Below are 22,953 nucleotides of genomic sequence, written 5' to 3' on the forward strand. Positions count from 1 at the left end.
CTATTATGATTAAATCATTATTTTCCTTTGAGCAGTAGAGGAGTCCATGTGATTCACACAATTAAATTTAAGCAAGTACCCATAAGCACACGAACCTGGAAAGCCAAGTTGGCATTTTCATGCATTCCAAATATTTCTGGATCGTCGGTCAAGGGCAGATTTTCTATGTAGTCTTTGTAAGATTGCAGACTGTCAGCATCTGGACTGAAATATATACCTAAAGTGTGTATAAAAATACAGCTCATTAGCCGATCTCCAACCATGGATAAAAAGAAAGAAAATCAAGACAGTTGAATCGTGTCTATGTGCTTCGACATTAAATATACCAAAGCCTGAAGAAGGACGACGTCGCACACTCCAATTAGCTATAATATGGTCTGTCGTTAAAGTATTTCAGACAAAGAAGCATATGTTTTTTTTTGTTACATTACAGACATTTCAATTTCATCCATAATTCATAAGACTGTGAATTATAATATTGGGATAATTCTGGACATCCACGAATATCTGCCTTGCATTACCAAGTGTTATACTGTACCACTCAGCTGTAACACTACAAATTTAATGCATTTACTTGACCAGTATGAATAATGCATTTTAAAGGAATGAGGTGTTTCATTGTACTCAGGAGTGCATTCAGTTATGTGCACCGCAGAAGTCATTTGGAGTTTGTAACCCTTCAGGTATTTAATAATTTAATGTGTGTTATTACCACTAAAGCAAATTCTGCCTAAAGAACATATTTAAGATTTAAAGGGGTTGTCCCGCGGCAGCAAGTGGGTCTATACACTTCTGCATGGCCATATTAATGCACTTTGTAATGTACATTGTGCATTAATTATGAGCCATACAGAAGTTATAAGAAGTTTTTCACTTACCTGCTCCGTTGCTAGCGTCCTCGTTTCCATGGAGCCGCCTAATTTTCGGCGTCTAATGGCCAAATTAGACGCGCTTGCGCAGTCCGGGTCTTCTTCTTTTCTCAATGGGGCCGCTCGTGCAGGATGCCGGCTCCGTGTAGCTCCGCCCCGTCACGTGCCGATTCCAGCCAATCAGGAGGCTGGAATCGGCAATGGACCGCACAGAAGCCCTGCGGTCCACCGAGGGAGAAGATCCCGGCGGCCATCTTCAACCGGTAAGTAAGAAGTCACCGGAGCGCGGGGATTCAGGTAAGTGCTGTGCGGGTTTTTTTTTAAGTCCCTGCATCGTGGTTGTCTCGCGACGAACGGGGGGGGGGGGGGTTGAAAAAAAAAAAACCCGTTTCGGCGCGGGACAACCCCTTTAACAGGGGAGCAAATTCTTTGGATAATATCCCACTTTCTAACAATGGGTGATGATGGTATGTCTTTATACAGTATGACTACAATTTGATAATACGGATTCTTCCTCATCTGCTTGTAAATCGTGTTACAGAATTGAGTATTTTTGTGACTTTAGCTCTTCTTCCATTGATAAATGAAACTATAGCAGAACATAGGTTTAAAACCCAAAAGCAATAAAGTTCCCTATTATTGGCTGCCCTCATATTGATATCTTTGAAAAGATGGTGATTGGGGAGGTTAATAAAAAAAATATTGGGTGTTCCTGCCTCTAGGGTTGTCATTCTACCCCCCTCTGAATTAAAAGCTTTGCTTGATCTGGAGCAGGATCGGTCTATCATCACTAAACGGTCCAACAAGGGGGAATATGTAGTGGTAATGGACTAAAGCCCCTATGTCGGAATGTGTTTACCAGTCTTGGATGATAGAAAGGGATATCAGGTTCTCCAAGGTGATCCTACAGATGTCTTGTTGCAGCAGTTGAAGGACATTCTTTCTGAGGCTAGGGGTTTGGGATGGATAGACCAGAATGAATGGGCTTTCATGCTCCTAAAGAGACTCCAGATTACGACGTTACATTGTTTACCCAAGATCCATCCACTGAAGGAATGAACGATACTGGCTGGTATAGATAGCCTTTCACAAAACATCAGTGTGTACTGTTACCAAGCACTGAGACCCTTTGTTGAATTCTTATCCTTGCATGCTTGTGACACTATGGATGTCCGATGCAAACTTGAGGGCATTTCAATTTCAAAGGGGGTTAGATTGGCGAGCCTGGATGTAGAGGTCTTCTACAGCTCTATTCTTCACCAGAAGGGCCTCATGGCAGGGTCTCATTTCCTCTCACACAGAGGTACCCAGTACCAGGTACGTAATTTGTGCTTAAGTTATTTCTAGTCACGTTGTGAGCATAATTACTTCCTCTTTGATGGCAACTTCTACCACCAACTCAGGGACACTGAGATGGGGTGTCCTTGTGCCACCACATATGGAAATTTGTTTCTGGGCTGGTGGGAGGAGCAGACTGTATTAATTGTAGCTTAACCATAATTATGTGGTTACGCTACATGGATGATATTTTCATCTTGTGGTCCGGCTCAAATGTTTTGTTCTCGGAATTTGTCACAGTGCTGAGTCAAAATGAGGAAGGACTATACTTCACATCTGAAATCAACATATCAACGCTTACATTTTTGCATTTAAGACAATGGATTATCCTTACGGGTGGGCCATCTATCACGTATTGCAGAGTCATAACTTAAGGGACCCGCTAGTATGTAGCCATCTGGAACCGATCACGAGGTTAGGATCTTGGTTGGATGCACGGAAAACGGTTGGCTTTTTTAGGTGTGGCAACTGTAAGGCATGGGATTTCTTCTTACCAAGAGTACATCTTTCAGTAGTACAACCACAGGCCGGGCTTATAAAATGCGGGCTTTTTTTAATTGCCAATCTCGGAATATTGCACAAATGGCCACCTACCCTCATCTAAAAAATGATGTGGGTAAGACCAAGTAGTAAGAACAAATGTACAAACACAGTATTGTCGCAATTGTACTGACCCATAGAATAAAGGTAATGTATCAATTTTACTACAACATGAACGTCATAGAAGCAAAAGCCCCGAAAAATGGAGAAATTGCTTTTTTTTTTTTGCATTTCTCCAAACTTTTTTTTTTTTTTTTAAGTTTTTCACTTCATTATATGGTACTTTAAATAGTACCATAAAAGTTTGAACTTTGTCATTTGTGAGTATTTTAAAAGGGATGTACCTATACTTCTCTTGTTGACAAAGCTTGATTGAGCTATATCCCTTCTTCTACCCCTATACTAGATATGACAGATGTTCTTGGAAGCGGACATGTCTGTTTGTTGGGACACTGTTGGCACCGACGATCGGTACTTGTGTTTGGGATTCTTGGAGTGGTGACCAGTTCTTAAGTGACATTGCATTCTTTGTTTTCTGGTGATTCCGACTCGATAACGTATGAATATTGACTGACAGATTTTGAGACTTTCTTGGTTTGCTGCCTCCGGTTAACCTTAACCCTAAACAGCATTGGAGAACTTTATTGTTTTTGCTGTCACACTTTGAAAGTCACAGAAAGGGTAGAGCTTGTAGATAGTGGATAGTGTACTGTAATAGAAGAATAAAGGACAAAGAAGGGCATATTGTTTACCTCTACATATCAATTTCAGAGCCCCATCAGTTGACTGTAGTAGACAGGGGCATGGGGACATTGGACATAAAACAAAACAATGCAAGCCAGAACATTTTCCAACAATGAAAGAAAACAAATATACAATAACTAGAATATATACCAGCGTGTTGCACGGTAATTTTATGAATAGCAGTCCTGGAATATAAAAAGTGAGCCCCAACAATGAGCCCCGCACTGTTATGGAAGTCGTCCAAAATAAAAAGCTGTTGAACATGGGCATAAATATGTGGAAGCACCGATGGTGATTAATGCGATGAGAATGTATTAGCCATATATTACACCGCTGAGGTAAAATAAAAGCTGTGCTGTGATTGGTTGCTGTAGGCAACAGCTTTTAATCCTCAGTGCTGCGGTAAAATGAAAGCTACTTATATCTAAAACACAAAATCTGTCTGTTTGTGTCATATACAAATCTCCAGTTCTGGTCCGATTTGAGTAAAATTGTGCTTTTTTTATTGCCAATAACAACCAATCATAGCTCAGCTTTCATTTGTTATTCTGCTGAGGTAAAATGAAAGCTACGCCATGATTGGTTGCTATATTTTATACTGCTGAGGTAAGATAAAAGCTGTGCTGCGATTGGTTGCTGCAGGCAACAGCTTTTAATCCTCTTAGTGCTGAGGTAAAATGAAAGCTGCGCTGTGTTGGTTGCTATTAGAGATGAGCGAGCATGCTCGTCTGAGCTTGATGCTCATTCGAGCATTAGCATACTCGAGAGTAATCTTTACTCGAGTGAGCACCAAGCGGTGCTCAAGAACATTTCACCCTCTCCTCCCCACATGACTTCAATGGAGCAGCGGCTGCTGCCAGCAGCTTTATTAAAGGCAATGGTCTGCCGGCACCCCTAATTGCTTTACATATAAGCCCTTCCCTGAAAAACAATCATTTTAGTGTAAAATAAATGAAAAAAAAAAAAAAAACTTACCTGTACGCCGCTGCCGTGTCCCCTGCGGGGAGGAAGAACACATCTGCCGCATGTAGCAGATGTTTCCTTTATCCCCGCTAGTAAAAAGAATTTCTTGCTGATGCACCTGCCACATCTGTGACAAATGCAGCAAAGGAATTCTTCAATTCCCTACCACAGCTGTCACACATGACAGCTGCGGTAGAGGATCCTGCTGCCGGCACCCTGTCATTGGTTTTCAGGGAAGGGCTTTAAACATAAACCCTTCCCTGAAAAACCAGTAAACATTGTGTAAAAAAATAGATGCTCACCTCCCTTCAGCTGCCGGGTCTCAGCCGCGTCTTCTCTGCGCTGTCCCCGGCTCTGTGGTCCTGTTCTTTGAGCAGCCAGGGATTTAAAATCCCCGCCTCGTGAAAGAGCTAATTGTGATTTGCTGAGGCGATCAGCCAATCACAGGCAGCTCTCGCCCGTCATTCATTCGGTGCTCGAGCATTTTGGTGCTCGCTCATCTCTAGTTGCTATATATTATACTGCTGAGGTAAAATAAAAGCTGTACTGTGATTGGTTGCTGCAGGCAACAGCTTTTAATCCTCTTAGTGCTGAGGTAAAATGAAAGCTGTGCTGTGATTGGTTGCTATGGGCAACAGTTCTCAATCCTTGGTTGCTTCATCTATTCCTGTCTGGGGACATATAATTTCCTAAAACACAAATGTCCAGCGCTCAGTCTGACTCTTCTAGTGGGAATTACTTGTTGGAAATAACCAGGAATACTTAATATTCGTAGAATCAATTGGTGAAAACAAATTAAAATTCATGTAAAATATGCAAATAAGGTTGCCGAGACAACAACACTTATACATTTTTTTTAGCCTATAACCTTCTCCGGGGCGAGATTATACTGTGTGCAACATTTCATGTCAACCGGTTGTACCGGCAGTGCGTGATGCTCCAACAAACAGACAAACATTGACAAATATATAGAAGAGGACTTGAACATGCAAGCAGTAATGTAACTTGGTTTGTTATTTCTAAACAATGTTGGAAAACAAAAGGACCACCTGAGAATTGTGAAAGAAGAAACATGAGCATGGTGGTGACCAAAATGGGATGCCATTCTTCTTGGCCAATGCCTTGACCACCTAATGAGCTGCAGAGAACCAGCATCTAGAATCTCTAGAGGTGTTTGTTCCTTACTGATTTTTTAAACCAATTTTGCCCTTACAGGTGGAGCAACTTGAAGCTGTCAGTTCATGTACATCATTCTCATTGTTTTGCCTGACAGAACAATACATTTGGAGCCATCTGTCATATTCAACTGACAGTCTCCTAACAAGCATTTGCAGACCAGATGCCAACAGATGGTGAGTGCATTGGTATGTTTATGCCAGGAGTGGGACCTTCTCATTCTGTATCCAACAGATGGAAGGTCATTTCATGTCCAGGACACTAGACTGGAGATAACAGTAATCACCAGTTAAGGTAAAACAGGGGTCCCTGTGTTAAAGTGGGTTTGAACGGATTGATTATCGTAAAAAAAAAAAAGACTTCTCGCTGGATCATTCGAATGATAATCTTTCAGAGAAGACACATCTGGTGAAAGAACTTTAAATGTCTATTTTCAAGGTCAAATAAATCTGAATCTCTTCACTGCACCTTTTCTAACTTCACTGCCTTCTTTTTATGAATTGATGCCCAGAACTGAACTATGATGATGATGCCACACTGATACAGTACTGGTGTATCTTGACGCCACTGGAAGCTAGAAGTTTGACAGGGCTAGCATGTAGCAATGCCCCTGTCACGCCACTAGCTTCTGATATGGTGAAGAGTTGAAGGTCCTAGAAGAGTGTTAATTGCTTGTGTGGCTGGGCTGGCGGTTTACTTTTCCTAATAGGAAAACAAACCCTCACCCTAACCCTTGAGACCAGGCACAAAAGCAATAGGGACACTGAAGCTGTCCTGGCCCTGCTCACTTACTGTTTAGCAGTAGTGTGCGTCTGCCTCATCTGCCTGTGCTGCCACCACTCACACTCTTGCCGCTGTCCTGCACTGCCCTGGTGGATTGAAGAGAACACCGCTCCCAGCCTCGTCGCTGTCTTCACACAGCTGTGCCTCTGCCACCGCTCCCAGCCTCAGAAGGCCACTGTACACTGTCCTTCGCCGCCGCGCTGCAGCTGTGTCCCTGTGCCTCAGCCGTCTGTGCAGACGCCGCTCTAACAGTCTTGGTGGTGTCCTGCTGCCGTGGGCGCTCCCAGCCTGGCCGCCAGTGCTCCCAGCATAGGCGCTCTCCTCAGGTACCTGTGGCTCTGCCGCCGATGCTCCCAGTCTGAGAAGGCCACTGGCCGAAGTTTTCGGCCACAATGACTCCCATCATCGACGCTGTCCCCTGCCGTGTGAGGGCGGCACCTGGGGAATTAAACACGCCCCCCGCCAATCACAAGCTGGGGGCGTGAACAACTTTTTTGACAGCCGTATTATGTCGCCACCCCTTACTTCCGGTGGTGACATAATACACCAGTACCCACTGATACTTCTCAGAGCTGACTGGGCTTTTTGAGCATCCTGGTTAATAAAAGTGCTTACTGCAAGAAACGTCTGCCATAACCTGGTAACCACTGAATCAATGTATAATAAGGATGCCAACAATCAGACTGGTCCTTCAGAACATTCCTTGTAGTAGTTTTCTGTTCTATGGGGTAGTGAAGGAATAATATGTAGTGAAAATGTCAGCCTTACTTTAATTTGATATTTCTTATATTTTTCATGCCTTCCACCAACCAGTAGGCATTCTGTTCACTCACTTAAAACTTAAAGATTTCTTGCTGATCGTTGAGAACAAGTTATTGCCAGGAAGACTAGTGAGGCATTACCATACTGAGTGACTTGGTTCCTTGGAAGGTAATGCCTGCACTTGCCTGACAAGGAGTCTGTCTCAGAGTCTAGAGCAGCGGTTTGTCGTAATGTACTGTAATCAGCTGAAAGCGATCAAAACACCACTTTATGGGTCACCAGTAGTTGAAACTCCAGTGTTACTTCTGATGATATAAGCCTTAGAGATGCATAAAAAGTGTTGGAAAATCTCCTTTCTTTAAATGCTTTTCAGTCATGCATTCCCAAGGAAGAATTCCATGTATTCAAACACTAAAACAGCTTGATGTTAATTTTTCTTTCTGAATTTCATAATTTTAGCTTCTTCTTAGACGAGTTATTTCATAGGCTATTGACTAGAGGAGCATTAAGATGTGGAGTACATAATTACCACATTAGGAAGTACCTATTCACAGTGTCTACAGCAACTGCAAATCTAAGAAGGAACTAGAAAATGTGATTTGTCACTTTTGATTCTACCAAATTTTCTTCAAAAGTATTAAACTCTATTGAATATTTCTATCAGAAATAGGTAAGATATTTTGCTTACCTGAGCTTGAATAAACATAGTTGTCTTCAAGGGTCTCGGGAGAAAAGAACCTTCTTAGAATTGTTCTCAAACATCTTTGGTCCCATGCATCAGTTACTCTGCCTCCATATGTTATTTCCCCTAGAAAAGTTAGTATCATGCTTCAGTGGAGTGCCATGTGTGGATTACAATGTTTAGTCTTACAACAGTAACTTCTTACAGGTCGACAGATGTACTATTCACACTAATGCTTGAAAGACCTACTGTATGGGGTAACATGAACTGGTAGAGAGTGGAAGATAAACAGCATGCATGCATCTCAACTTTCATTCTATAGGATACTACCAAAATGAGAATTAAATATTTTTATGGAGCTGTAACCTGTTTAGAACATTTTAATCTAAAGCAGACTCAAACAGGCTATTCAATATTAAAGCATTGTAAATCGGTAAATAACTATATAGTTGTGTAAAGCAAGACAAATCCCAATGTATGTATACCCATCTCCAACATTTATGGCATATCCACTGATATGTCATAAATACCTGAACAATGTGGGTTTCCACCTGTTGAATTCACCCAGTAGTAGAACAGGACCCTGTGACCCCAGTTTCCGATTCACTCTTATCAGCTTCCTAATAAAAGGGAATGGTAAAGAGATCATATGCCATATATACTCGAGTATAAGCCTAGTTTTTCAGTACATTTTTTTGTGCTGAAAAAGCCCCCCTCGGCTTATACTCGAATGAGCTAAAAAAAAATGCCATACTCACCTCCCAGCCAGCGTCTGTGTCCTCGGCACGATGGTCTCCCCGGCGGGGCGGGAAGCTACTTGAAAGTTCTCCCCACTGTCATCTCCCTGTTCAGTTTTGAATTCCCCCGCCATCAGCACTGTGTAACTAAGTGCTGTGATTAGATTGAGTGCCAGACAATCACTGCCGGCGCTCGATCATTCATAGTCATTCAGTGAATGACATCACTGAATGGCTGTGATTGGTCTCTCAAGAGCTGGCTGTGATTGGCTGGCGTTTGATCCAATTTACAGCGCTTACTTACACAGCGCTGATGGTGGGGGGATTCAAATCTGAGCAGGGAAATGACAGCGGGGAGAAGTCTCAAGCAGCTTGCTGCACCGCCGGGGAGACCATCACGCCGGGGACACAGATGCCGACTGGGAGGTGAGTATTCCATTTAGTTTTTTTTTTACCTAGTGTATATACTCGAGTATAGCTAGGCTTATACTCGAGTCAATAAGTTTTACAAGCTTTTTGTGGTAAAACTTATTGAATCGGCTTATACTCCGGTCGGCTAATACTCGAGTATATACGGTACTTCAAATCAGAGCATAGCCGTCTCTCCATCCAATTCAAGGGGAAAGCACCAAGTTATGATGTATGATGTGGGACGCAAACCTATCAACGATTCATGGCATATCCTTTTTGTCACTGTAAAATGATGAGCGAACATTGGAATAATCAGTTCGGGAGTGAACCACCCGATTTTCAAAAATAATGTGGACAACCCAATTCCATAAAAATCAAGTGTTCATTCATTTGGCCTCCCGAAGGTCCATAATGCAACCAAATGCCCACAAATTGCAAAGGACTATAGCCACAAGTGGTGATGGTGGTGGTTCAGTTCATGTGGCTCAGTGGTGAGCACTGCTGGGGTCCTAGGTTTAAATCTCATCAAGGACTACATATGCATGGACTTTGAAATACTCTACACAGATGTTGCCCTTGGTCTGATTTGAACCCAGAACTCCAGCACCGCAAGCCAGCAGTGCTCACCACTGAGTCACTACACTTGTTCATTCCACTTTAGATGAGAAAAGCAAGAACTAGAATATTGAATGCTTGTGCTTCCTTCTTCTCTGGAGAAAGGAAGGAGAAACACAAAGATGACATACAAAGCCCATACAGATGTTGTCTCTAATCAGATTTGAACCTAGGAGCTCAGCACTGCACCACCACCACCATCGCTCAATGTCATTATGGAGAAGCTGATGTTCCAGCAATTTTCGGTAAAAATCGGGTTGGGCAGAACCGATCCAATTATGCAAAAAATGGCCCTATTTTATTGCCTCTCACTATGGGCAACACTATAAGACATCACTGTATGAACATTGTCATAGGTATATATAACAACCCAGAGGCGTAACTTTAAGCTCCCGACCCCCGATGCAAAACTTGTAACAGGGTCCCCAACTATAATGCTTTACTCATAGTACTGGGTTCCCTATATGGAGAAGAGACGCCCCCTAAGGCCCCAGGGCCCGGGTACAACCGCATCCCCTGCATCCTCTATAGTTACGCCCCTGTAACAACCAATGTGATAGCCTATACATTATCAAGATAACATAATTATTGTAACTTCATTCAATATCATTACAAGTAGGTTAGGTTGAAGTTGGATTAATATCATTAATTTTATTCACATTCTCAACTCTGTCAAGAAAAATATAATTCCTTGTCAATATTTAAAAGGGTTGTTTGATCATTTATCAAGCAAAACTTCAGAAATCCCTTGAAATTAGCCATTCTATTCAGAGTAAGCCACAGCTGACAATCCGTCAAGGCTTAACCCCTTAACAAACAGGCCTGTTAGGTCTTCAGAACCGAGCATTTTTTTCTTTGTTTTTTTTTTTTTAAACATCAAATTCCAAGGAGCACAAATTGATTACTATTCCAGCTATGCAGCTGTAGGAGACCTTGTTTTTTGCAGGATGAGTTATATTTAATGGCACCATTGTGGAGTATATACTGATTAATTCTTTCTAAGGGCTCATGTCCACGGGCGGCTTTGAATTCCGGGATCCACATGCGCGGATGATCCGGAGTTCAAGCCGCCCATAAACTATTCCACAGGTTAATTAAAGCATACGGGTTTGTTTTCCTGGACCTTCTGGTCTGGAAAACAAATCACAGCATGCTGCGTTTTGCCGCAGGTCCCGCAGGGATGGCATCCATTGAAGTCAATGGAAGCTGTCTGATCTGCGGCACACCTGGATCTGTGACTCGGGGTGTGCTGCGGGTCCCACGGGAAAGCAGGAGATTTAAAAAAAATTTTATTCCACTGTGCATGTGTGGGGGGGGGGGGGGCCTGGTGGCCAGCGGGCCCGCCCACATGCATGGAGGCGACGCCAGACGACCTGCACGCATCTGGTATGTTCTCATGCCGCGGGCAGGGTGAGATCTAGCAGTGGGGTTCCCACCCACGAAACGTGACCCGCCCGTGGACATGAGGCCTAAGTAAAAAAGTACATTTTGTGTCATTCACCTTGTAGCATCAATAATAGGTTTGTCTAACAGGCTAGATGCCACAGTCACTACTAAATGCAGCATCTAAGGGGTTAAATGGCTGGAATCATATCCTGGCCATTGTAGGAGGACTCTGATTGCCAGTTCCATTAGGGCTCAGCTCCTGTGCCTGTGTGATCACATGGATGCTCATGTGCATAATTCTGTGGGAAGTATAGACAGTAGATGACATGCAAGTACTGTAGGCATCACGTTATAGAGTAGGAGGAGCTGAGCAGATTGATATAGAGTTTTATGGGGAAAGATTCAGTATATCTTGTATTTTATTCATTACATCTCTGCACATTCTGAGCTGAACAGTCCAATGGGAGGTCCTATCAGTGATTTACAGCTGTGTATGACTGTACATACAGGAGTAGGACCGCCCATTGGACTGTTCAGCTCAGAATGTGCAGAGATGTAATGAATAAAATACAAGTTCTACTGAATCTTTCCCCATAAAACTAACTCCTCCTGCTCTATAACATGCCTGCTGTTGGGACAGCATCATTAAACTGACAAACTCCATTTAGGTTCTTAATCCTTTTGGACAATCCCTACTTGTTGGAAGTGTCCTTTTACAATAAGCTGATCACAATGTACCTCCTTTCTGGGGAACACAGAGATCAGCTGTAATCTGTGTGGAAAACTGTCTGTAAAGGCCCATTTAGACACAATGATTATCACTCAAAATTCGCTCAAAAGCCATCTGTTGAGTTATAATCACTGTGTCTAAACTCCTGCCCATCGTGCACTATTCATTCATCTCTAACTTAAAGCCAGCCTGAAGTCAGCAATGAGGCTTATCAGTGCCGCACGCTGAGTTCTCAGCGGGATAGCCCTGATAGTATTCTCTGAGCTGCTATCCCACTCTGAACAAAGCAGCTGAATGCAGAAAACAGACCTCCAGCTGTTATCTGCATACAGCAGGAGCCTTCATTTACACAGTAGTGAACTCTTAAGTAGCTCATTAGCTACTTAAGAGCTTATGCAAAGTTATCACTCAAAACGGTCACTCAACCTGCCATTTGAGCGATCATTTTTAGTGTAAATGGGCCTTAAGTGCTGAGTTTCCTGTAGTGCTATCATGAGAAAAATAAAGCACTACACAATGTCCCAGCAAATCAATGGCTGTCTATAGACTACATAGACAGGCCAGGTCTGCCTAAGGCTGCATTCCCACAAGTGTATATCGGCTCGGTTTTCACGCCGAGCCGATATACGTCCTCCTGATCTGCAGGGGGGGGAGGATGGAAGAGGCGGGAGCAGGAACTGAGCTCCCGCCCCCTCTCCGCTCCTCTGCACTATTTGCAATGGGGAGAGGCGGGGCTAATTCACCCCGCCCACACCCCACCTCCTTTCATTGCAAATAGTGCAGAGGGGCGGAGAGGAGGCAGAGAAGGGGCGGGAGCTCAGTTCCTGCTCCTGGCTCTTCCATCCTCCCCCCCCCCCCGCAGATGAGGACGATGTATATCGGCTCGGCATGAAAACCAAGCCGATATACGGTCGTGGGAATGCAGCCTAAGCAAGGGTCCCTCTTTGTTAGTGGCTCTTTGTTTTAGCTTATAGACAGGATTCAGGTGCAAATAACAAAGTTGTTGTCTTTATGAATAGCAGGATTGACACAATGCATAGATAGCGGTAATTGGGTCCCGGGGATCAGCGGCTTGTATTGGCAATGTAGAAAATAAGTATAGCTTCACAGCAGTAATGTTAGGAATTAGTCTGGAGTATTTTCAGAAAGTATAATTTAAGAAATTGGCTAAAGTTGGGAAGTGTCAGGATGTGGAGCTTCAGAGCAATTACCCCTAATTTACCTGTTATGTAGGTAAGTGCACTCCAAGGTATCTTTCCTTCCTGACAGTAAAGGTTCAGATTGAGTAAAGCACACTCTCTGTCACTGTCATTAAATTCATAGCAGATGTTCCATCCTAATGGTCCAAATTTCTTCCTCTCCTACGATTCAAATACAGACGTCTTACTTATGTGTAGCATTACACCAGTATGTCATTTCAGGACGCACAGCCATGTTTACAGAGATTTCACTTTTTGCACATTTTACCATTATGGAACTACTCTAGGCCAAGTCCTAGAACAGTTAGTGCAATTACAGTTTTTCCTACACAATAAACAACTAAGCACTAAATAAGTTTATATTAAATATTCTATTTTCTTTCGTTCTGTAGAATTAGCAATTTTAAATAACTTGATGCGCTGAAATTTTTGTTCGGCCTTTTTAATTTGCACATATAGCAGAAAATAGACTGTTATCCAAAATACGGATAATTTAGACAAATATCAAGCAGACTCATTAAAAATCTGGGTATGACAAATTAAACTAAATCACGACAAAGAACGTTCTTATCTAAAACCCATTAAAAAAAAGCTCCAACAGTAAAATGCAAGTACTGCAGTAGCAACATATCTTGTGGTGAAAACTGTTTAAAGGTGCCATTTAGGTCCAAAGCAAAAAAAAATAAAATAGATTATTAGTAGAGATGAGCGAGCATACTCGTTAAGGACAATTACTTGAGCGAGTATCGTCCTTTTCGAGTATCTGCCTGCTCGTCCGCAAAGATTCGGGTGCCTGCGGGGGTGAGCGGGGGGAGATCTCTCTCTCCCCCCACCTCGCTTCTCCCTGCTCACTCTCGCAACCCACCGCTCACCCCCGTCAGCACCTGAATCTTTGCAGACGAGCAGGCAGATACTTAAAAAGGACGATACTCGCTCGGGTATTTGTCCTTAACGAGTATGCTCGCTCATTTCTAATTATTAGGTCTTTGTGTTTTGTAGTACCGCCATTGGTGGGGTTAATAAGAATTAGAAGATGCGCAAGACGCATTGATACAGTTTATGGACATGGGATAGCACAATAAAATCCTTGCACAATTATCTCTGCTGCAGACGGCATTGGTTGTATCATTACTAGAGATGAGCGAGCGTACTCGGAAAAGCACTACTCGCTCGAGTAATGTGCTTTATCCAAGTATCGCTGTGCTCGTCCCTGAAGATTCGGGTGCCGGCACGGAGCGGGGAGCTGCAGGGGAGAGCGGGGAGGAACGGAGGGGAGATCTTTCTCTCCTTCTCTCCCGCCCGCTCTCCCCTGCTCCCCGCTGCGACTCACCTGTCAGCCGCAGCGGCACCCGAATCTTCAGGAACGAGCACAGCGATACTCGGATAAAGCCAATTACTCGAGCGAGTAGTGCTTATCCGAGTACGCTCGCTCATCTCAAATCATTACATAACTGATGTTTATCAACAGCCTGTATGAGTCGAGATCCAAACAAAGACTAGACGGTATGCAAAAACATTTGAAGGGAACCCGTCCACCAGGTTAATGCTGTCCAAACCACATACAGCATGAACTTGGGACAGAATGGCAGTGCAGGCATATCTGGGTCAGGGTTCATTCATATGGACGTATTACGCATGCATATTTCCCTGTGTCAGTCGGTGAATGGAGGCAATGAGAGTCTGTGGACTTTCATTCTTCCATTCACACCTGCATTGGAGCTTTGAGGAGACATCCGTATGAAACGCATGAGAACTAAATCGCAGCCTGCTCTATTTTTCTGCGTTTAGTACGAAGCCCTTGAAGGGCTGCGTATTGAAACGCTTCCCCTTTGCAATGCCTGCGAATGAACAGCAATTAATATGGAGACCCGCTGCGCACAGAGCAGGGGGATGTGAGAAAAAAAAAATTCACACTGCGCATGTCCGTGACGTCATCATTCTGGGCATGTGCAGTACCTATCACAGCCCTATGCGATCTCTGCCGGCAGAACATAGGGGCCGCGATGAGTGCAACGCTGCGAGACTCACAGCATTGTACTCAAAAGCTCCTTGTGAATGAGTCCTTATTCTGAAATGCTATGGTGTTTGAGAACAGTGCTCAGAGTCACAGGGCCAGGCAGGCCTCTCCACACCCCGGACCCCTAGACTGACAGGCCCCCGGTTTGTATACAGGAAGTGACTAGTCTACGCTACACTGGTGGGGAGAAGACAGCTTGACCTCACATTCGTGACTTCAAGCCACATTCTAACTGAAGCTCCGCAGTTAGAGATGAGCGAGTATACTCGCTAAGGCACATTACTCGAGCCAGTAGTGCCTTAGCCGAGTATCTCCCCGTTCGTCTCTAAAGATTCGGGGGCCGGCGGGGGGCGGCGGGGGAGAGCGGGGAGATCTCTCTCCCCCCCCCCCCCCCGCTCCCTGCCACAACGCACTTGTCACCCGCGCCGGCCGCCGAATCTTTAGAGACGAGCGGGGAGATACTCGGCTAAGGCACTACTCGCTCGTGTAATGTGCCTTAGCGAGTATACTCGCTCATCTCTAGCTGCAGCATTTCATAGTACAACATACACTGCAGCAATATAGGCGCCTGTCCTGATTCGATGCTGCCTGCGGTTCTAAGAGCAAGAATCCTGTGATAGGTTCCCTTTATAGATATTTTTCTATAAAAAGTATCTGATTCACATAAAACCATATTAGCCATAATGTAGAAAAAACAACCAGACGTCCCGCAGCTTTAATAAATGGAACTCTGATCACTAGTAGAACCGTGGGCGCTCCAGGTATTGTGAGAACAGGGAATACCATGCTGCCACATCACGGGGATCCGTTAATTAAATATAATACTATATAAATAAATCACAGTCATTCTCACTAATGTATTTCCACACAAAGTACACAAATGCCAATGAATTGTAATTTACTGGAGTTATATTAACCCTTTCCAATCCAATTTGTATCCTGGTTTTCCTAGGGGGCTTACTCTTTTTCTGCCGTTATACAACGGCGCTATCTGCTGGCTAAAGCCAGTACTGCATGAGGTGACACATTTGATAGGCTCCAACAGCAGAGCGGTTGGCAATATACAGTAAGAGAACCCCCGACGGACGTCTTCCAACATCGGAGCTGTACAGCCCTAAGTCATAATGTCTTCAGAGGTCAGACAGTGGATTGGAAAGGGTTAATGAAAAATACAAAAAAATGCAAAACCAACACTGTGATACGGAGAAAATGTATCCTTCAATATTGGCCGAGCTGCTACATGCTTCCATTATTATATAAACACATGTGTATCAACCTTTAACCCCTTAGTGACCGGCCTATTTTGTGCCTTAACAAGTGATTTTCATTGTTGTATTGCAAGAGCTATAACTCGTTGACAGCCGTCTGAGGGGCTTGTTTTTTTTTGTGGGGCGAGTTGTACTTTTTAATGGTACCACTCTGGGGTAAATAAAATGTTTTGTAGAACTTTTATTAGATTTTTTGGAGGAGATGGAACCCCCCCCCCCAGAAATGACACGGACTGCTTTAGGTTATATATTCACAGAGTTTATCATTCTATGAAAAAAATATGATAATTTTCTTATTAGGATCAGCACAATTACTGCGATACGAAGTTTAAAGAGATGTTGTTTTTTTTTACTATTTTAGCATAATATTTTTGGCAATGGAGGGCTTGTTTTTTATGGGAAGAGTCGTAGTTTTTAATGGTACTAGTCTGATGTATATGTAATTTTTGGATAGCTTTTTATTGCATTTTTTGGGAGGCGAGTTAATGAAAAAATAGCAATTCTGGTATTACTGTTTTACATTTTTTTTTTTTCGGCATTCACCAAGCAAGATAAAACATTTTCATTGTTAAGATCCTTATGAATACAGTAATATTTATAATGTGTTGCTTTCATATATATATATATATTTTTTTTTTATTATTATTATTATTTTTTTATTTTTTTTTTAAATTAAAAAAATAGCACTTTATTGAACTTTTTTGACAGTACTTTTTAGTCCCACAAGGACTTCTACTATGCCTATGACATCAGCTTATTAGAATCTGCCAGAAAGAGGGGGTCCAATAGGCTAAGTTACATGGCAAACACAATGCCCTTTGTCAGGCCTCCAGCTGCCATGAGAACCCACTGGTACCTTGCAACTGCATTGCAGGGTGCCGGTAGGTGAGCCTTGTCATCTGCTCACATGCTGCAGTTGCTATTGATTGTGACATATAAGGGGTTAAACTGCCAAGATTTGAGGTTACTCCATTCCTGGCAGTTAGGGCAGGAGCCTGGCTGTCAGTAGTCGGCCTAGCCACTGTCTTAAAAAGAAGCATGAGCAGGTTTAAAGCCCATTAGTAAAAGAGTATTTTGGCAGTCACTAAGGGGTTAAGAAAGTTTGACATTGCAGACATAGGCCAGAATAAAAACTATCATTCTGCCCATATTTTGGGTACAGCTGCTACTATAAAATTGTAAATGAAAAGGGTACTTCTATATATGAACTCGGTTTGATCGGTTACATTACGCACTGCGCCACATATACTTACATCATGTTAAAATATTAGTTTCAATACCCTAATTAATAATCAGATGTCTGTACAGTCCAGCCGCATAACAAGGGGTTAATAATTAGAGATGAGCGAACGTACTCGGTAAGGCCGATTTTGCAATCGAGCACCGCGATTTTCGAGTACTTCACTACTCGGGTGAAAAGATTCGGGGGGGCGCCGTGGGTGAGCGGGGGGTTGCAGAGGGGCTCCGCCACGCCCCGCCCCCCCGCGACCCCCGAATCTTTTCACCCGAGTAGTGAAGTACTCGAAAATCGCGGTGCTCGATTGCGAAATCGGCCTTACCGAGTACGTTCGCTCATCTCTATTAATAATACTTTATGCTCACATCTTCCAATGCATGTGTCACTTGATTAGTCAGTAACAAATCGAGGCTCACCTGAATGATGGCATGGAAAAAGCAAACTCCAAAAATAACTTTCCTCCATCTTCTGCCGAGTACATGCTCTTCAAAGAACGTGGGAGTAATTTCCGTAAAGGCGCGACGGATATTGGCACGGAGACCTTTTGGAGGCTCATTAGTAACCTGCAACAAAAAGTCATTTGTTGAAAATGTAATGACCTCTTTGTTGAACATTGCTTTTTAACATCTCATTGTCCCCTTGTCCGAGTCAATTATCTGGATTCCATATTGCAGCATTTCAGGGCGTTTCGGTGGAGAAACGTCTGATTGATGTTAATCAAAGGTGGGCTTTCTAATTTCAGAGCAACTGTGTGCTCTAAATGGCATCAGAAGCAAAAAATTACATCAGACTTTAACCATGAATATTGCTTTGTGCTGGCTTTTCATTTGTTTCGCATTTTCAGGAACCAAACAATTAAAAAGTTGGAATGTTTGCCTCTGTTCACAGTGTTGCTATTCACACGAGGCTTTTTAGAAATGTTCGGTTCAAAAAGTTTTTATTGGGGCAGGGAAAGCAAGGTATATAATGCATTCCAAAGTGTTTTACATTGATAGTACATCTGCGCTTTACAATGCACTGGTTTTCACGCTCCACTGACTCTCGACTGTGGAACCTGTTGCTAGCAAATCTCAGCCCAAATTTTACACCGAAAAGAGACATTCTAACCATCCATGAGGTAAGGAACCAAGTGGGAACTGGGGGGAAGACATAAAAAAACATAAAAGAAAATTAGCAAAAGTATTGCAATCGTGTGGGCAAACAAGCACGGGGCCCACACAAGAGGGAGGACTGGGTACGCACACAGGTTTCTGGCAAACTGCTACGGGGAGGTTGACCTGGCCCTACCTAAGCAGGGACATTGCCCCAATAAGGGCAGCCCAGCGGTCTTCGGATCTCGGCCCTAGCTGATCCTAGGAGCCACACACCTGAACAGGACGCATTCACATGACAGGGACTGAACAACAAGACACACAGAGCCAGAATACACAGAATACAGCAGCCAAAATGCAAACACTAATAGCAGATGATAAGCTGAATATAAATACCAGGTGTTAGTTTGTACATTGGCCAATGAACTTAAGCTGCAAGGCCCCTCGTATCTTGCAGTCCCTACACTAGCAAGACACATCTACTAGAGGGCCCTAGGGGCCAACCTAGTGCAGATATGGCAAACAAACTCAGCAGACCAAACTGACACAAAATAAACCTACAAATGGAAATGAACAGCAAGGCACAGATCACACAGCAAACTGCAACAAAACACAGATAGCAGGTCACACAGCAAACTTCACCAGACAAGGATTCATGATTGCTTACCCTGAACATTAGACAGACTGACCAGGAGCTGGGTTTATATGTGAACACAGACCCAGGAGATTGGCTGGCAGGAAGTACCACACCCAGCCAGCTCAATCAATTAACCTTGTGAGGGCTGTGCTGCTAGGAAGCTTAGAACTACAGATCCCAGCAGCACATGTAGCAAAAAAACAGTACCCCTTAGAGCATAGGTAAGGTAAGTAGAGACTGTGGTCAGGGTGCGGGTGAATAGGGGATGAGTCCTTGGCGTAGCTGTATAATCCTACTCGTGTATACCAACAGCCATACCAGAAGCCACAAAAGGAAAAACAACACCCCCCCCCCTCACAATTCAAGTGTGTCAAGGGAGACGGCCCGTCCCCACCAAAGGAAGGGTGGCATTCCCACCCCCCGCTCTCGAAGAGATGATGGGGGGGGGGGGGGCGACAGGCCTAGGTCGTGAGGCTTTTTAGAATTTTTGATGACAAGAATAGCACAAAATTTAGTGCTATTCTTACTGCTAAAAATACTGGTATCCTAATAGAAGCCTATCAGGACCAATTGTAAGTTTATGGGGTTCTTCAGGATTTGTTAAGATCCATTTGAAAACAGAAGCCATAGCACTAATGTGAGCAGAAACTTTTATTAAAGCCTCTCAGACATTAGAGCTGTTATTGGAGTCGCAACGATAACCAAATACTTTACTTTTTCTTGCACCAGTTTTCATAGATCTCCATTGTTGGTAGCACTGGTAACAACAGCAGGCACATCTAGTACCGTTACAAAAAAAGGTAGTTGTATACCAGAAAAGCTAGCATGACAAGTATATGTACAGCTGCAAAAAAAAGTAAATGAACCCAAAATTTAATTTACATAACAATCCTAATGTGGACAGCCCGTAAATCACAATTAAAGACAAACACAATCTAACTAAACTAATAACACAAACACTTGTACTGTTCATGTCTTTTATTGATCACATAGCGTAATCATCCACGATGCAGGGAGAAAAGGTAAGTGAACTTCTGTGTTAATGACTTTTCTAATAGTTAATTAGCAAAATGTTTTTGATGAGATTAGAAATCTGGGATTTATAGGTGCTTTGCCCATTAAATAAAGGCACACATAGCCTGGTTGCTAAAAAAAATTGTTATTCTCAAGAAAGATTGGTTGTGAACCATGCCTCAAACAACTTTCAGAAGACCTCCAGGCATGTTATAGAGATGCATGAAGCTGAAAAATTGTAAGACTGCTGCTATTCTCCTAAGTAGTCATTCTGTTACAGCACTCCAAAAGCACAATGGGCAATCCTGAAACAGATGAAAAAGAACCCAAGTGTAACAGAACAACGCCTACAATACTCTACAAACTTCTAAAAATTGCTGTCACTATTAAAAAAAATACTGAATAAGGATGGTGCTCAGGGGGAAAAAAAAGAAAAGGGTGTTCTTTCAGTAAGTTGTAAGGGTCAAATAGGTGCTTATAACACCGTGCCTCTACAGATCTAGCAAGGTTTAACTTGAGACTTAACGAGTTAAGAATTAAGGCCCAATTACATAGAGCGATGATCGCTCAAACGACAGTTTGAGTGACAGCTTTGAGTTATTATTTTGCATAAACTATTAAAGGGGTTGTCCCGCGGCGAAATGCAATTTTTTTTTCAACCTACCCCCGCATTCTGCCCCATTAAAATCAATACCATTTGTAATTAAGAAAAAAAAAATCGCTTACCTCCTTCCCAGTTCGCGCAGCATCTTCTTTTCTTCTTTAAAGATGGCCGCCGGTCCTTTCCCAATGATGCACCGCGGTTTTCTCCCATGGTGCACTGCGGGTCTTCTCCCATGGTGCACCATGGGCTCTGTGCGGTCCATTGCCGATTCCAGCCTCCTGATTGGCTGGAATCGGCACACGTGACAGGGCGGAGCTACGCGATGACGCGTAGAAGGGGGCAGAGCCAGAACGCCGCTCGTGCCCGGACCGACCAGAAGGGAGAAGACCCTTTTGCGCAAGCGCGTCTAATCGGGCGATTAGACGCTGAAATTAGACGGAGCCTAGAGACGGGGACGCCAGCAACGGAACAGGTAAGTGAATAACTTCTGTATGGCTCATATTTAATGCACGATGTATATTACAAAGTGCATTAATATGGCCATACAGAAGTGTATAGACCCACTTGCTTTCGCTGGACAACCCCTTTAAGTATCTACTCAGTTACTTAAGAGCTTATTAGCATGCAAATTAAGCCTTAGCTGAATGCATTTAACAGCTGGAGGGCTCTTATCTCCATTCAGCTCCTTTGTTCTCCGACAGGTAACAATGCTATCAGCACTGCCCATGGAGAACTCAGCGTGCGGTCCTGATAAGACCGCACAACGATTTTTAGGTTGGCCTGAATTGAATGATCAGAAGTGCACGAAAAGTGCATGATGGCCGCGCGTTTAGATGCAACAATAATTGCTCAAACAATCGCTTTTTAGTGATTTTTGAGCAATCATCGCTTTGTGTAAATGAGCCTTAAGTAGAGATGAGCGAGCACTAAAATGCTTGCGTGTTCGTTACTCAAGCCGAATTTTTTGCAATGCTCTAGAGCTCATTTCGAGTAACGAACCCCACTGAAGTCAATGGGAGACTCGAGCATTTTCCATGCTGTCCTATGCTCGGTAGCTGCCTGCATTGTTCGTTCTCTCTCTCTCCCAGAGCTCCATTATCTCGAGCAGCCGAGCACCGCGATCAATTAACGAGTAGTTCGAGTATGCTAATGCTCGAACGAGCATGCTCGCTCATCTCTAGCCTTAAGTTCTGTTCCACAGTTTATTTACCCTTTCAAAAGATTTTCAATGGCTTTTGTGTTAATATAAGGTAACAATATCTTCTCAAATTGCTTAAAATAAGATAACTTATCTCAGGAAGTTATCACACTCAAACTTTGCTGTATCTGTACAAACTAATAATTGGTGTTTTGACAGCCTGACTGAAGAACAGTAATTAGTAACAAATGTGGCAAGTTGAGGACCGCCAATACTATGACAGCAGGAATTAGTTACTTGTTGGATGGCCAAAGTGAAGAGGAAGTTGATGTGGCCACTTTTATCCGGTATGCTTACTTTATAAACTAAAGGTTCTCTTAGATGAGATATGACTTACATACAACTAAAAATGACCTATAATACCCAACATGTTGTACAGGAAAGCACGAAATGTACTGTTGCAGATAATGTAGATTGGACAATAGAGTATTCCATGAGAGCTGAACTGGTAGATGTAGCTGGTATTTATAATAATAGCAATGGACTGCATCTGGGGAGCGCAATGCAGAAGTAAAGTTATGAGGTCATTTCTATTTATGTTCCGAAGTCAGCCGTACGCCAAAGTGAACTCTACGGTTACCCGTTTCTGATTGGACACGTAGCTTTTGCGATAAATGGCAAACATCACATTGTGAAGTCTTTATCAAATCATATTTATTTGATGTGAAATTACAAGTAGGCAAGGAGGAAATTGTAACATGCACATTTCTGTATGAACTGAGATGTAATCAGACTGAAACTGGCTTTCAAAACACTATTCTATTAAGACAAAGATGTAATCACACTCCAAAGCTGAAGCATTCAGGATTGAAAGGATTATTATGACTTTGCCTGTTCTGATGAAAGGGTCTTTAGCTGAGCTGCAGATAACATTTCGCGTCTCACTCAGCAACATTATGCAGATGCCTAAGAGATGACAAACCTTTCAAGAATCACTCTTGCAAAAGCATTT

The 22,953-nt window shown here is 43.1% G+C and overlaps 1 protein-coding gene across 2 annotated transcripts in view; it reads right to left on the minus strand.

Moving 5' to 3' along the window:
• DNAH6 (dynein axonemal heavy chain 6) overlaps positions 1–22,953 on the minus strand; it is a 286,055-nt gene that overhangs the window by 16,270 nt on the left and 246,832 nt on the right. For both annotated transcript variants that reach the window (XM_066574325.1, XM_066574326.1), the window contains 4 exons: positions 17,874–18,020; positions 12,959–13,097; positions 7,864–7,983; positions 96–217 (listed from right to left, as the gene is read on the minus strand). In XM_066574325.1, coding sequence (XP_066430422.1) covers positions 96–217; positions 7,864–7,983; positions 12,959–13,097; positions 17,874–18,020 — 528 coding nt within the window. The remainder of the gene's footprint in view (positions 1–95; positions 218–7,863; positions 7,984–12,958; positions 13,098–17,873; positions 18,021–22,953) is intronic.

Source organism: Eleutherodactylus coqui, chromosome 7 (genome assembly GCF_035609145.1).
Source record: "Eleutherodactylus coqui strain aEleCoq1 chromosome 7, aEleCoq1.hap1, whole genome shotgun sequence".
NCBI lineage: Eukaryota > Metazoa > Chordata > Amphibia > Anura > Eleutherodactylidae > Eleutherodactylus > Eleutherodactylus coqui.